The sequence below is a fragment of the Mustela nigripes genome, chromosome 13 (assembly GCF_022355385.1).
Source record: "Mustela nigripes isolate SB6536 chromosome 13, MUSNIG.SB6536, whole genome shotgun sequence".
NCBI classification, from domain to species: Eukaryota; Metazoa; Chordata; class Mammalia; order Carnivora; family Mustelidae; genus Mustela; species Mustela nigripes.
In genome coordinates this window covers 62,894,418-62,911,169 of record NC_081569.1, presented here as the reverse complement: position 1 = coordinate 62,911,169, position 16,752 = coordinate 62,894,418, and the positions used below count along the sequence as shown (strand labels likewise).

Below are 16,752 nucleotides of genomic sequence, written 5' to 3'. Positions count from 1 at the left end.
TAAATGGTTTATTAAAACCAGCAACAAAGCTATAGTGTCCCACTACTGTCTTAAAGGATGCCTAAGAGAAAAAATTAAGTATATCTACAGTTATTTGATAAAAACTTTTAATGTATTTTTATAAATATAGATATTTCCTCTGAAAGCTCTAATCATTTAAGAATCTTAACCAAAATAAATAATAATAATAATAACTACATTATTTCTTTCTTCCTTCCTTTTTATTTACTTATTTATTTTTAGAGAGAGAGGGGAAGAGGAGCAGAGGAAGAGGGAGAAAGAATCCCAAGCAAGCACCATGCTCAGTGCAGAGCCTGATGCAGCACTGGATCTCAAGACCTCAAGATCACAAACTGAGCCAAAATCAAGAGTTGAACACCTAATCAACTGAGTCACCCAGGTGCTCCTACATTGCTTCTTTAGAACATAATCTTTTCTGGGGCTCCTAGGTGCCTCAGTCAGTTGGGCATCTGCCTTTTGCTCAGGTCATAGTCCCAGGGTCCTGGGATCGAGCACCATGTCAGGCTCTCCACTTTGCGGGGAGCCTGCTTCTCCCTCTCCTTCTGCTTATCACTCCCTCTGCTTGGGATAGAGGGTAGAGAAATGGAAACTAAAAAAAAAAACCAAATAGAAATTCTAGAACTCAAAACATGTCTGAAATGAAAAATCACTGAATAGGCTTTGAAAAATAGTCTAAACACCATAGAAAAATGGATAAATAAAATCAAATGGATAAATACAATCTTTTAAAAAAAATCTTTTTTTCCCTCCTCTCAAACATCACTATAATTACCTCTCTTTAATTTTTTAAAAAATATTTATTTTTAATAGGTAATTTATACCTTATGAAATTTTGAAACCAAAATCCAAAAAGTTCAAAAGATTGTATGATTGAAAACTAAGTTACCTTTTTATCTCTGTCCTCAGTCTTCTTTCCCAAGAGTAATCACTATTATCATGTGGAGCAGTACTGTTCAATAGAACTTTCTGGAATGATGAAAATGTTCTATACTTGCGCTGCTCAGTACAGTAGCCACTAGCTACAGGCAACCATTAGGCACTTGAAGTATCTCTAGATTTAGGAACTGATTTTTTAGTTCTATTTAAGTTTAATGAAATTAAATAAATACATGTGACCACCTGCTACTGTATTAGACAGTATAGATCTAGAAAATTCCACCAAGAGAAGTGTTTTTCAACCTTAGTTACATAATACAATCACCTACAGAACACTTGCACATTCAGTGCCCAAGCTGCATCTCAGACCAAACATATCAAAATCTCTGGAGTGGGACCCAGACATAATTTTATTTTAACTCCCCAATGATTCCAATATACAGACAAGGTCAAAAGCCTCTATTTCAGAAAATTAAGTATCTTACACATAGAGTAGCTCTATCTAATATATATGTATAAACCAAAAGAAGTAATTTTTTCTTTCTAAGTTATTAATTAGAAAAGAACTTCCAATTGTTTAGGAACCTAAAAATCTTTGTATCTACCAGGATTTTCCCCAAAGTAAATCATTAGAGGCAATTTTTACTAAAAGAGTAACTGGATCTTAAAACTAGAAAAAAGTTTCCATGTAAAAAATAAGATTTTTCTCTCTGTTGATACACATGACATGGAGAAGACATTTGCATCACATACTTCTAAAGAACTCTTAAAGAGTTCTCTCTTAAAGAAAATACCAACATTTGCATCACATACTTCTAAAGAACTCTTAAAGAAAATACCAACAATCCAAGAGAAAATTGGGTAAAATTGATTACCAGGTAATTTATAGAAGGCAGCAACCAAAATGGCTAATATATGAAGGGATGCTTAATGTCACTAGTACCACAGCATATTTAAGTTGAAATAAGATAGCATTTTAAAACTGTCAGAATGGCAAAAAATTAAAGTATAGCAAACCCAAATGTTAGTGAGGACGTGGATAAACAGATACTGTCCTATATTACCAGCAGAAGTATCAACTGATATTACTGAAGATGAAGATATTCTATCATGCAAGCATTCTACTTTTAAGTTCATACCCTTATACACAGTTTTGCAACCACTATGCTGAGAATTGTTTATGCGTTACCAGTGTGCTGAGCTATTGATCCCCACAACTCTGTGACTGAGGAGGGCCTGGGACAGATAGATCCCTAGTCACGTATTCTAGCCAGTAGCGGGCTCATCTTTGTAACTCAATATACTACTCAAATATTAGAATCCAGAGAGTCTCATGTGCATAAGAAGATGTAAACAAGAACATCCACTGTGGTATTGTCTGAAATAACAAAAAACTAAAAACAGTCTTAATGTTTATTATATGTGAATAATAAATCATGATATATTTATACAATGAAATAATTATAACTGTTGAAAAGCCACAGGTATGACATGGGTAAGTTGCAAAAGCATAAAATTGAGGGAGGAAAAACAAGCTATAGAATAATATACACAATAAGACACCATTTATTTAAAGCTTAAGGCAGCAAACAAAACAATACTTTATAGTTTTACAGATGCTTACAAATATAGTAAAAGTCTAAAAACATGTATGGAAATTGATACACACCAATCTCAGCATAGTAGTTACCTCTGGGGAAGAAGAGACAGGAATAGGATCTGGAGGGTACACAAGGAGGCTTCAACTTATCAGTAATGTTTTATTTCTTTAATAATAACATCAATAACAGAAATATCTGAAACAAATGTGGCAAAATGTTATGTTATTTTTGTGGCTTTCTTTTGGGGGGATGTAGGTACTTGGCTATTTATCATATTATCCTGTTTTTCTGTATTTTTAGATTTTTTTTAAATCTAAAAAAGCTTTAAAAACTAGTGATATAAATATATAGCTGTCTAGCATAACAGGTGCCTAAAACAGCATAAAGGTAAATATCCAGGTAAGGGTGTGGTAAAGGATTAAATTCTAAGACTCCATAAAATCTTGGAGACTAACTTAAATCAACATTAAAAACAAACAAAATCCACTGAGGTTTAGCTCTATGGTTTAGGGAGCTCAGAAGCTGAAATGTCATGTTAATCATAGTCACATGTTATATACCCCTTGACTGTTTCAAAGCTCTATTTTAAGACAGTTCAGCCCTGCTTTGTTATAGTTTCTGGAAGAGCCTTGGCTATCATAAATAAAACAGTCATTAACAGATAAAAATCTACTTTAAAATGACAAGGATGTGTTCTTTTCTCTACTTCTTCTGTGGGGTTACTACCTCTACAGCCATTAGGGACTCCATATATATACCAGAACTTGCACTGGCATTAAGAATTTCAGCATAGACTACTTCAGAAAGAAAAAGACAACACTCAGTAAAAAGAGTGACAAGAATATGTTTCTAATGATATGCAATAATCATAATAATAACAATAGTAACTAAGATTTATATAGCTGTGGCAATAAGCCAAGCCCTGTCCTACCCACTTCACACTGAAATCTCACATTCACGCTTCAAGGTTGGAACTGTTGTTATCTTATTTTACAGATAATGTAAAGAGCAAATAAATGATCATCACACACCTATTAAAAGATGGGAGCAAAGGGTTTGAATCCTGGCAGTTTAATTCCAGATACCACTGTCCCATCTAGGTGGGGATATTCTGGTAATTCAGCAGACACATTTATTGGGACCCTGTTACATCTAAGGCATCAAGCTAGGAGCTCAAGGTACAAAAATATGAAATGCCTTCCTTTCTGTGTGCATCTGACTGACTACACAGCTCAAAGTTTCTTTTCTTTTTTTTTTTTTTTTTAAAGATTTTATTTATTTATTTGACAGAGAGAAATCACAAGTAGGCAGAGAGAGAGAGAGGAGGAAGCAGGCTCCCTGCTGAGCAGAGAGCCCGATGCGGGCCTCGATCCCAGGACCCTGAGATCATGACCTGAGCCGAAGGCAGCGGCTTAACCCACTGAGCCACCCAGGCGCCCTCAAAGTTTCTTTTCAACAGTTACTATATCAAAATAATCTTTATACTCAAGATACAAATCTAAATAATTAAGGGTAACTATCGTGAACTATCATGCTTTTTAAAGCAAAGCACCAACAGTTTAATGAAGTTCAAAAATTAATCTATAGGACTTCTGGTTTCTGGTTCTACAAGTAAGGAGCTTAGGAGTTGCCACACTATCCTAGTAAGTAAAAAGCTATACAGGCTGAAAAATCAATAACCCTTCCTGGATAAAAGAGAAGAGGACACAGGGCAGACCACTGTTCTTAAGAATGGAGAGACAGAAAGGTGAATACAGGAAATCACAGCTTGCAAAAAAGACTCATAAGCAGAAAGTGCCACAGGAGCCAGTGGCAGGGTAGGAAAACCTGAACTGTAATTGATGTTCAGTGTGAACAGCTCACTGGAGGCTCAGTGTGGTAACTCAGAGAGTTAAAAATTCTAGGGGGACTCAGTCACAGGGAGGATCCCCACAATATTGTGAGATTTACCTCCAGGAGCTCAACTATATTCCCAAAGGAAATATTGGGGGCGGGGGTAGGTAGAATCCCCTCAGGCATGAGGAAAGGAAAAAGAAACCATTTTGAAATATACCAGAGCACTCTGCTCTTAACAAGGCCTGCCCTCAGGAGAAACTAGGCAAATAGAGCCTAATTTGCTAGGGTATTATCAGAGCGAGTGACCACAATTAGAAAAATACCCAACTTCAGCCCACTCTAGCCATCTTGTCCCACCTAAGGGGAAGGAAAAAACTGAAAAAAAAACTTGTGAAGTTCATAGACCAGAGACATAGAGTTGCTCTAAAAGAATAGAAATCATAGGACTAAAGAACACTTCAGACTTTCCACTACCTCATACCTCACTAACACATTACCAAAGACCTACTTACAGCAATAACTATTACCTTGTACATCATGTCTATCAAGAAAAAAATTACAAGTCATACCAAAAGGCAAAAAAGCACAATTTGAAGAGATAGACCTAGCATCAGAGAATTTAAAACACTATGATTAATGTGCCAAAGACTCTAATGGATAAAGTACACAGCATGCAAGAACAAATAGGCAATGTAAATAGAGAGATGGAAATCCTAGAAAGAACCAAGAAGAAATGCTAGAGATAAGAAACACTGTAACAGCAAGGAAGAGTACCTTTGATGGGCTCATTAGTAAACCACACGAAGTTGAGCAAAGAGCTGTGAGCTAAAGGATCTATCAAAAGAATCCTCAAGAACTGGGACGCCTGGGTGGCTCAGTTGGTTAAGCGGCTGCCTTCGGTCAGGTCATGATCCCAGCGTCCTGGGATTGAGTCCCACATCGGGCTCCTTGCTTGGCAGGGAGTCTGCTTCTCCCTCCGCCTCTGCCTGCCATTCTGTCTGCCTGTGTTCACACGCGCTCTCTCTCTGACAAATAAATTAAAAAAAAAAAAAAAAAGAATCCTCAAAAACTAAAAAGCAAAGAGAATAATGGGGGGGGGAAAGCCACTATCTAAGACAACTACAAAACGTATAACATAATGCATAACGGGAATACTAGGAGAACAGAGAAAAGAACAGAAGAAATACTTGAAACAATAATGATGAAGAATTTCCCCCAATTTAATGTCAGGCACTAAATTGCAGGTCCAGGAAGCTCAGAGAATACTAAGCATAAGTGCCCCCCCCCCCGAAACCGGCATGAAAGCATATCACATTCAAACTACAGAAAATCAAATATAAAGAAAAATTAATCCAGAAGAAGATCCCTAACAGTGTAGACAGTGTCTACTTACACAGGTATTTTTGGCATTAATGCTAAATTTACATAAAACGTATACCATTTTTTTGTGTTCTTCCCAGTTCTAAGCTATAGTGCTGCAACCATTATATGAATCAAGATAGCAAATTCATACTGTAAAAGTCAGACAAGAATTTGTTGGCATCTCATCAAAAGTATCATTATTCATCTCCATTCTAATGAAATGGTTGTGTGATTTTCGTAATCAAGCAAAAGTAGCAAGACAGGATTTTTGCCCTACTAAAGGGGTTCATGTATGCAAGACATCTGAAAACCACTGTCTGATAAGCACAATATACCTAAAAATGGTGAAGATAAGATCCTGAAGACCTCTATAATTTTAATATCATATAATTCTAATTCTGGAATTCTTTGGTGGCCAGCTAATAAATTATGATAGTGGACCAATAAGAAAATAAATGAAGACACTCATACATAGAATAGCAATGATATAATTTTAACTTGAAAACTATACACAAAAAGGTTAAAAATTATAAATTTCAATGCATATATTTTTTTATATATGACATCAAAAACAAATGCATGCAAAGAAGGCATCAAAATGGCCAAGAGACACATGAAAAAGTTCTCAACATCACTCAGCATCAGGGAAATACAAATCAAAACCACAGTGAGATACCACCTCATAGCAGTCAGAATGGCTAAAATTAACAAGTCAGGAAACAACAGATGTCAGTGAAGATGTGGAGAAAGGGGAATCCTCCTACACTGTTGGTGGGAACACAAGCTGGTGCAGCCACTCTGGAAAACAGTATAGAGGTTCCTCAAAAAGTTGAAAATAGAGCTACCCTAAGACCCGGGAATAGCACTACTGGGTATTTATCCCAAAGATACAAATGTAGTGATCCAAAGGGGCACATGCGCCTGAATGTTTATATCAGAGCATCAGTGTCCACAATAGTCAAACTATGGAAACTATGGAAAGAATCTAGATGTCCATGAAGAGATAAGGGGGTAAAGAAGATGTGGTATATGTATGTGTACAAACACATATGTGCATATGTGTATATATATATATATATATATATATATATATATACATATGTATGAATGTATATATACACAAACACACTGAAATACTATGCAGCCATCAAAAAATTAAATCTTGCCATTTGCAACGACATGGATGGAACTAGAGGGTATTACACTAAGCGAAATAAGTCAACAGGAGTAAGACAATATTAATACAATCTCTCTGATATGAGAAGTTTAAGAGACAAGGTGAGGGGGGGCCGTGGGGGGAAGGGAGGGAAAAAAATGAAACAAGATGGGTCCAGGGAGGGAGATAAACCATAAGAGACTCTTAATTTCAGGAAATAAACTGAGGGTTGCTGGGGGGTGGGAGTGGAGGAGGGATAGGATGGCTGGGTTATGGACACTGAGGAGGGTATGTGCTATGTTGAGTGCTATGAATTATGTAAGGCTGATGACTCACAGACCTATACCCCTAAAACAAATAATACATTATATGTTAATAAAAGAAAATACATGCAAGTTGGTAAACAACCCTTGTTCGTATCTGAATAGGGTACTTCTATATACTAAAAACCTACCATTTATCCTTGGTGAAACTTTGGGTGAAACTTAAAAAACAATCAAGGGCAATGTGAAAGAGATTAATCAAGCTAAAGCTCAGTAAGTCTAGGATTGGAGTAAGTGCTGCAAAATTCAGAATAACACATGGTCCTTGTTCTCAATATTAAATTAAAGTTGAGTTAGTGGTTCTAAAACTTTAGCATAGATCAGATTCACCTGGAAAGCTGGTTAAAACACAGATTACTGGGCTCCATCCCATGAACTTCTCATTTAGTGTCTGAAATGGAACCTAAGAATTTGCTTCTAGCAAGTTCCTAGGTAATGCTGATACTGCTGGTCCAAGGACCACACTTTAAGAACTGCTGGATGACTTCATTACTTCACAAACAAATCATGTTTATACTAACTCTGTATTTTTAAATTCCTGTTACTGCTCTTGTCCTTGCTTTTATTTTAGAGGCATATACTGTGAAGTGGAAACCCAAAAGAAAAGACATAAAAGAATTTGAAAAGATGACGAAACTATACAAATAAAAGGACCAATATTCATTCATTTGGATCTTGGACACTTGGCAATTTGAGCCACACACAATGAGCTATAACCACAGAATTGATCCCTATGACTGGAAAAGGAATCAAAATAGCCAGGAAGAATAAAAGACATGCTGTTACTTCCAATTTTTCACCACAGTAATTTGGAGTCAGCAGGAAGAGGTGCTTATGACAACCAAGAAACAGAAATAGCAAGAAAAACAAAGAGACATGTGAACAAATAAACAAAAACAACCACTGAACAAGACTAGAAGTCACCCAGAAGTGACTTCAAGTGGAAATGGTAAGAAGCTGACACATTAATGAAGAAAGAAGCAGACACTGAACAGCAATGGCCATAAAAGAAGAAAAAGAAAAGTAGAGAATAAACTATTAAAGTGTGGGGTAATTAACTGAAAGGACAAGCCAAGTCCTAAAAACCTATAAAAGGGTATTACCATGCCATATTAAAGCACACCAACAACACAGCAATCTGGGAACATTTTGTCTCAAAGATATGAGCCATATAGACTTTTAGTAAATACAGATGATCTAATACAGGGTAACTGTCATGAGCAATAATTGAGTTAAGAAAATGTTCAAATATGGCTGACTCTTATCAACACAAAAAAATTTTAGCAAGATTTTTCAAAGCAGTTGGATCCTAAACAAGTCCTGGCAATTAATGGGTAGTTAATTAACAGAAAATATAATCTTCCAGAGATCTATGACTTTTCTCAAATGACTGTGACTTTTACTGAAAGAGGGTAGGGTAAATACTCTGATGACTTTTACTTACCAGTAGGAAGATCTTCAACTTTTGCAAGGTCATTCTCTTCTATTCCAGGCATTCCTGCATCACCACCTCGTTTGATTTGTTCTGCCCAAGTAACAAAAGATATAATTTGTTTTTTTTTTAATAAGATTTATTTATTTTATAGAGACGAGAGACCAACCATGGGAAAGGGTGCAGTAAGAAGGAGAGAATCTCAAGCAGACTCCACGCTGAGGGTGGAGCCCGAGAGAGGGCTTGATCCCGTGACCTTGAGATCATGACCTAGTCAAAATTCAGAGTTGGCCACTTAACCAACTGAGCCATCCCAATAATTCTTTTGTTCCCTTACATAATTGAAAAGGTTTTGAACAAATGTAATAATCAGTTTCTAAAGCAATAGGCTACATTGACTGCATATTGTTATATCTTGCTTTGGACACCGTTGTAACTCTAAAACAATTTACTCTCTTCTCTTTTCTATCAAAAAATCCAAATTTGAAACAACACTGACACCTAATCATAACTGAGCTAAAATCAAGCAATATTCTTTGACTGAAAATGTTCACTTCAAAGTGAGTAGAAAAAGTTAATATACTATTAACACAAAACAAAATAGTAATACCTTTCCCATGTGGAATATGATTGCTTGATGGTTCTTCGTTCTTATCTGCAGCATTCTCAGCTACTTTGGGAATGTTTTTAGGTACTGCATGATTGTTTATACCCAAATCATTTTCATCTTTTGATTCAAACTTGTTTGAGTTTTGCTGTTAAATAAAGATTTGGTAATAGTAAATATTTTTCAGTTCAAAAGATTAAGCAATTGACACAACTACCAATTAAATGTTCTGAAACAGTTCATTTTCTGAAGCATATACTATGGTTCCAAATTCCAAACACTTGGGAGATGTGGGATATAATACTATTTTCTGTTCAGTTTTTAGACCTAATATGAAATAAAAGAATAACAATTTTTAAAGTCTCTAATTATAGTAAGTGGTCTTAAGTGTTGGGCAGAGGTAATTTTCTTTGGCCATGCTGAGGGAGTGATGCTGCAAGATAGTCTTGCTGATCACTGTAGGTTGCTGTGGAGGACTACAGCTGGGCATTATTCTAGGTGCTATGGGCAGGGTGGGTTCTCTAAAGGCCTATGGTGTGATCAAGCAGGATGGTGGGCTACAGGAGGCTGGCACATGGGTGCCCACTCAAGTGTGACAGATGGCTAGTGACCCTGCCAGGCTTTTCCAGAAGCAGAAACAGCAAGGGTGGAAAACAGCAGACTTCTTTCTAGGTGTACTGGCCACCCAAGCATAGGAAGTAATGGCAGAACAATACACAGGTCAGTGTATTCTAACATGCTTCTAATCCAATCATCTCTTTGGAAACTTGAATCTTCAGATACTTGGTTAGGCCTGACTCAATTTTATTGGTGGGTCAGTTTTGCCTTTCATATTGGTTGAGTGGCCTCAGTAGAAAATTGAGAGAGGAAGGAGTTAAATACACATACTTGTGTTGCCACCTAGGTCCTTCTACTTAATGTTTAATGCATATATAAATGCTTTGTCAACTCTAAAGCACTATGCAATGTTACAAAAAACAATATACTAAAAAATCTAAAGGAAATCTAGAAAAACAAGTCAAATTATAAAAATTCATTATAAGAAACAATAGTACTAAAAAATCTAAAGGAAATCAATAAAAAACAATAGTACCAAAAAATCTAAAGGAAATCTAGAAAAACAAGTCAAATTATAAAAATCTGTCACAATGAAGAAGAAAAGGTGTTTTGACAATCAGGTATAGGTATTCCAGTGGGGCTGGTAGATAACATTAACAATAAACATTTGCACTGTGCTTTATAGTTTACAAACTGCTTTCAAATCTATCCTCTAGTAAAGTGAACAGCTTTGGGAATAATGAAGTCAGACTGAGGCTTGAAGAAGTTCAGTAGCTTATTCAAGATTACCAAGATAGAGAGTTACAGAGAAAGGATTCAAACCACAGTCTTCCTCACTCCCACATTTCCTAGGAGCCAATTCTGAGCTTAATAATCGATTAGTGAAAGAATAACACTGAAATTTTTGAACATGTCAATAGGAAGGCTGAGGGTAAGAAAATCCATGAGGTTTCCTGAAGAGCCAGGCTGTATCTCTGTGCATTTAACTATAATATTATATCATAAGGCTATTTCTATAGTACTCTTTGTAGAGGTGGATAAAAAAATTAATATAAAGCAAAACTTAAAGTCAACAAATTACTGCTCAAAAATACTTTCCCATTTAAAATAGTTAATCAAGATGAATTATTAAAGATAGTACCTTGATATGATTGGACAATAGCAAATATTCTTAATAAAATTAGATGGCTTTCTAAATGCAATGTTGGTGATGTGGTAAGAGGGCCACCTAAATGTTTTTTAAATAAAACTTTCTATTCTGAAATAATTTTAGACTTACAGAGAAGTTACTACTCCTCACCGGATTTCCCTTAATGTTAACATCTTATGTTAGCACAGTCCATTTGCAAAACTATGAAACCAGCATTAGTACCTTATTAACAGAACTCCAGACTTTATTTAGATTTCACTTCTTTTTCCATTATGCCCTTTTTCTGTTCTAGGATCCAATCTAGAATACTCGATTTCATTTAAGCCCTCAGGTCTTCGTTTTCTCTGCTCTACAGCAATTGCTCCTCCTTCATAGCATGAAAGCAGTAAACAAATGACTATGGCTGTGTTCCAAAAAAAATGGTATTTACAGACACTAAAATATGAATTTCTTTTAATTTTCCAATGTCATAAAATATTCTCTAGGTTTTTTCTACCATTTTTTTTAAGTTTTTTTTTTTTTTTTTAATTTATTTGCCAGAGAGCACAAGTAGGCAGAGAGGCGGGCAGAGAGAGAGGGGGAAGCAGGCTCCCCGCCGAGCAGAGAGCCTGATGCGGGGCTCGATCCCAGGACCCTGAGGTCATGACCTGAGCCAAAGGCTTTAAGCAGAGGCTTTAACCCACTGAGCCACCCAGGCACCCCTTTTTCAACCATTTTTAAATGTAATAACCATGTTTCACTTATGGGTCATAGGGAAACAGGGAGCAGGTTGGATTTAGTTTGTAGACCTCTTCATCACAGTAATTTCTAAGGTAGGCATGTGGTTGGTTAAAAAGAAAAATCCCTGAATACAACTTATGTTTGTTTCATAGAGTTTCCATTAGATTTGTTCCAATGAAAAAAACAACTGAAATTTCACAGAATCAATTTATTATGATAGTAGAACAGGGAATGAAGGATAGGGAGTAGGACTAGCAGCTGGCCTGAAGGGTAAGGGCTGGTGCATTACCCTAGAAAGAAGTTCCTCCCCTCTTTGTTCCATTTAGGGCAAAATAAGGGTAAATAAAAACTGGAGAGAACATTAGTTAACTAATAAGATAAAAATAGCCTAGTACACACATGCCCAGAAAAAAGGAAAAGGTCTCACCCGTGCTTCTTGGGAGAACAGAAGAGAGTAAATTTATCCCCTTATTTATATATTGGTCTTATAATAATTCAATTGCAACAGCAAATCCCTTTCTTTTGTGTTCTACTATGCCCCTCTAGCCATCTTGTGTCTCAATAATACCTCTAGCTGCCTTCAATGCCTCTATGCTAAGATAGTAGCTCACTTAGTCACTCACTGTCATCTTCCAGCAATCTATGCTCACATTTCTTCAAGGCAGACTGCAGATGAGCAGCAGCTACTCCACTTTGTAGATTCAAAAAAATGAAACAGAAAGAACAATGCCCTCGATATTATGCTATAAAATAGTGAGTTAGCCAAGAACAAATTTGGTTTCCTTAACTTCTAGTCCTGTAGGTAAGATGCTAACACTTTTCACTATTCCATCTCTCTTTAAATCCCAAGACTTTTTACAAGTCATGGTTAATCAGATGAGATTACAGGATGCAAAAAAAAAAAAAGCATGTCCTAATGTCTAGTAATTTTCAAATTCCTTCCATTTCTAGCAGGGCCTTCATAACATATAGCAAATGAAAATGGATAAATTAATAAAAGAAATTGCCACCCCCAAAAATATGAATCAAAATGACTAATGTTTCATTTCTGTGTTTTAAGAAAAGAATTTAAAGTAACAGAGATTAATACTTTATGAACAGGTGTCTCAAATTTTTCTATTTCTCAAAAGCATAAAATAAGTAACTGATGGAATATCCACTTTACAATCTGAGAAATATATTAATAGCAAAATTATTTTTGAAAGTCAGATAAAAAATATTTAACTAGTTATAAGAGTTGAGGTTATATTTTTGCAAATGTCTAATTTACTCAGCAATAAAAACACTGCAAGTCAATTTTAGATACTGGCAAGCTAGAATACTTAAAAACACAATGCTTTATGACAAAAGTACATATTTTAATTTCTAAATTACAAGATTTATAACAAGAATGTATTCTAAGTATTTGTTAAATTTACCTTTTGTTCCTGCAAAAACTGGTCAGCTAACTTTTTAATATTTTCTTCATGTTGTGCTCTTAACTCCTTGATCTGTTGTCCACACTGAAAACTAAATCACAGAGTCATTCTTTTAAGCTATATTATCTTGCATTGACTTCTCAAAGTTGTCTAGAAGTTGAAAACATACATTTATAAAGATAAAGCATTCAGTTAGCAAGAAGGTGGGCACAGGACAAAGAAAAGACATAAAAATAGTTCACAGTCAAAATTCTGAGAATATTTAGGATAAAGAATACTATAAAGCTAATTAAAATAACAGAAATTAGAAAGATGAAAAATTGTTTTTATAAATTACATTTATAAAGAAACAACCATCAAAACCAACTTCAAACACAGAAGAGAAAAAACATCACAGAAGAGAAAACCATGAGACATAATTCTATGTTTTCTCATCTGTTACTATCAACTCATAGAATTATGAGTTGATAAGGAATAGCAGCAGATGATTCATCCAAAAGATAGCATTTCAACACAACAGTAAGAGTCTAAACCATAAGAAGAACAAGAATGGAAGGAACAAATAAATAAGATAGAATGGAGCCATCAAGAAAAACGTGAAAGAACAGAAGAGATAAAGATTGAGAATTTCCACTGGACAAATGGTCATAGAATACAAATACATCATTCATGCAAAAAGAAACAAATAGTTGTAAAATAAACAAAAAATGTTAACTTTAACCATTAAAAGTACAATTAAACTTCTTCTATGTATATATGATGGTACTTTATTCCTATACTAGCAAAATTAAGACTGAATTATAAAAGCCAACATTGGTAGGGGTATGGGAAAATATTTACATTATAAATTAGTACAACCATTTTTCATAAATGTGATACAAACAAAACCAATAAAACATTTTGTCTCAGGAATACTGTATTTGAGAATATATACCAATGAAATAACATGAGAGAGAAATCCTTTTTGCATTAAAATTTCTATAACTTGTGTTTACTACAGTAAGATAAGGAAAACTACAACAGTCCAGCAATTAGGAGAGATTAACAATTGGTACACTAACAATTTGTACACTAACATGCTGGAATAATATATTACCCTTGAATATGCTAACTCTCTAATTCTATAAATTGAAAACTACTGAATACTACCGAGTTAAAATACATGTATGTAAGTAAATACATATTGATTACCTACAAGAGTAGAAGTCAGAAATGGATACATGGTGCTTTAAAATATGGTTCATCTTTCTAGTTTTGGGTATGCAGATCCAAAAGATAACTTTCATTATAAAATTGATTAAAGAAATAACAAATTTTTAAAGAGTGATTGCTAGAAAGACATTCCCTGACCTCCTCACCAACTGAGTGTAGAGGTGTACACAAGAAGACTGAAATACAGAGCAGGAGCTGCTGGAACTCAATCCCTCAGCCATTCTGGGGACACCTCCCAGCATGGGCTTTGTCTTCTGGATGCCCCTCAAAGAGAACCACAGATTCTCCTGTCAGTCTTTGCACATCTAATGCAATGAAATTCAGGCCTTGCGAGATTTTCTGGCTGACAATGAGTTGTTCTATACGTGCAGACTAAACATATCTTGTAAAAGATATTTTCATGGTGTTTAACATATCAAAATGAAAGAGAGTAGATTTCAAAGAGGCATAGAAATAGAACAGAAAAGGAATTTAAAAGACCTAAGGAAATGAAAGAAAAAAACAAATCAGAAAGAAAGAAAGAAAGATATTGTCCAAAAGTTGGACAAATATTCCAGATTTATAACTATTTGTTGTATATAGCATCTCACCTCTCATACTCTAACCTCTTCACAAGGTAAGTAGTGTTCTTCCTGTAGTCCTGAAGCTGGTCTTCTTGTCGAAGAAACTCCTGACGAAGTTCAGCCAGTTGCTCTAGCCACACAAACAATCAAAGGAATATAATTTACTCACTCTAATGCTTCTTATCAAGAAATTACAGGATTTTAAAAATTTATATACACTTCTCAATTTCTTTACTCAGACTCTCGGGCAGTTAAATTATATAATTAGTACCACATTTAATTGTCTTTTATAACACAAGCATGGGCAATAAAATTTTTTTAAAGATTTATTTTTTTATTTAAGGTGGTGGGGAGAGAGAGTGAGCAGGGGGAGGGACAGAGGGAGAGGGATAGGGAGAGAATCTCAGGCAGACTCTGCACTGAGCAGGAGCCCAAGATAGGGGCTCTTCTCTTGACTCTGAGATCGTGACCTGAGATGAAACCAAGAGTCAGATGCTTAATAGCAACTAAGACAAAAACCAAAAAACCCTAACTCTTTAAACCTATCTGCTTTATAAAAGGGGAGTTGGGGGGGTGCCTGGGTGGCTCAGTGGGTAGCCTGCTTCCCCCTCACTCTCTCTGCCTGCCTTTCTGCCTACTTGTGACCTCTGTCTAATGAATAAATAAAACTTAAATAAATAAATAAATAAATAAATAAATAAAAGGGGAGCAGGGAATCAATGTGTTGGCTATGGATAGAGAATTCACGGTTTCTTTTTCATTCTAAATCACATTTGACTCCCAATTTATTTTTTTATTTATTTTTATTTTTTAAAAGATTTTATTTATTTATTTGACAGAGAGATATCACAAGCAGATGGAGAGGCAGGCAGAGAGGGAGATAGAGGGAAGAGGGAAGCAGGCTCCCTGCTGAGCGGAGAGCCCGATGCGGGACTCGATCCCAGGACCCCGAGATCATGACCTGAGCCGAAGGCAGCGGCTTAACCCACTGAGCCACCCAGGTGCCCATTGACTCCCAATTTAAATGCCAATCACTATGGATCTCATTTCTAGTTCTGCTACTAATGCTAGGTCCACATATACTATAATTATATTTTCAAAGCTTATAATTTCTGGACAAGAGCTGAAAGTTTTAGTTGTAATGAATAACATGAAATTCCAAGCTGAAGAGTAGATTAAAAGTGGGACCAGATACTCTTCCCTGCCCCCTGCTCCCCAGAGAAGGGGAGGCTGGGACGGGCAGAGGGAGAGGGAAAGAGATCTTTAGTAGGCTCCATGCCCAATGCAGAGTAGGAACCGCTGCCAGGATTGATCTCACAACCCTAAGATTATGACCTGAGCCAAAATCAAGAGTTGGAAGCTTAACGGACTGAGCCACACAGATGCCCCAGATACTCTTTTGTTGACATTTAATCCACGATCACTGGCCCCATATTTTGTAGATTGCTCCCTCTTCACATGACCCTACAAATAAAAGAAATGCAGCCAGAGAAGAGAAACGTCAGTTTCTTAAACAGAGGATTAAAAAAATTCAGGCACCTGGGTGGCTCAGTTGGTTAAGCAACTGCCTTCGGCTCAGGTCATGATCCTGGTAGTCCCAGGATCAAGTCCCACATCAGGCCCTCTGCTCATCAGGGAGCCGGCTTCTCCCTCTGCCCCTTGCCCCTTTCATGCTCACACTCTCTCTCTCTCAAATAAATAAAATCTTTTTAAAAAAGATTAGCTAACAGCCTTAGCAGTAAGCAAAAGTAGTAGTTAAGAAAGTCTTAATTTTTATAAATGGCAACAGAAGTCTTTTCTATATAAAGTAACATTTCTTAAGACTAAATATATCTAATCATAATGTACCAATATTATAACATCTACTTCTCATGGAAGGCTTCTAAAATTAGTCTTATTACTTTAAAGGCACTCCAA

The 16,752-nt window shown here is 35.8% G+C and overlaps 1 protein-coding gene across 2 annotated transcripts in view; it reads right to left on the bottom strand.

The window, feature by feature from the left end:
* GOLM2 (golgi membrane protein 2) overlaps positions 1-16,752 on the bottom strand; it is a 105,231-nt gene that overhangs the window by 51,416 nt on the left and 37,063 nt on the right. For both annotated transcript variants that reach the window (XM_059372715.1, XM_059372716.1), the window contains exons 3-6: positions 14,863-14,965; positions 13,061-13,151; positions 9,218-9,362; positions 8,620-8,700 (exon numbers count right to left, since the gene is read on the bottom strand). In XM_059372715.1, coding sequence (XP_059228698.1) covers positions 8,620-8,700; positions 9,218-9,362; positions 13,061-13,151; positions 14,863-14,965 — 420 coding nt within the window. The remainder of the gene's footprint in view (positions 1-8,619; positions 8,701-9,217; positions 9,363-13,060; positions 13,152-14,862; positions 14,966-16,752) is intronic.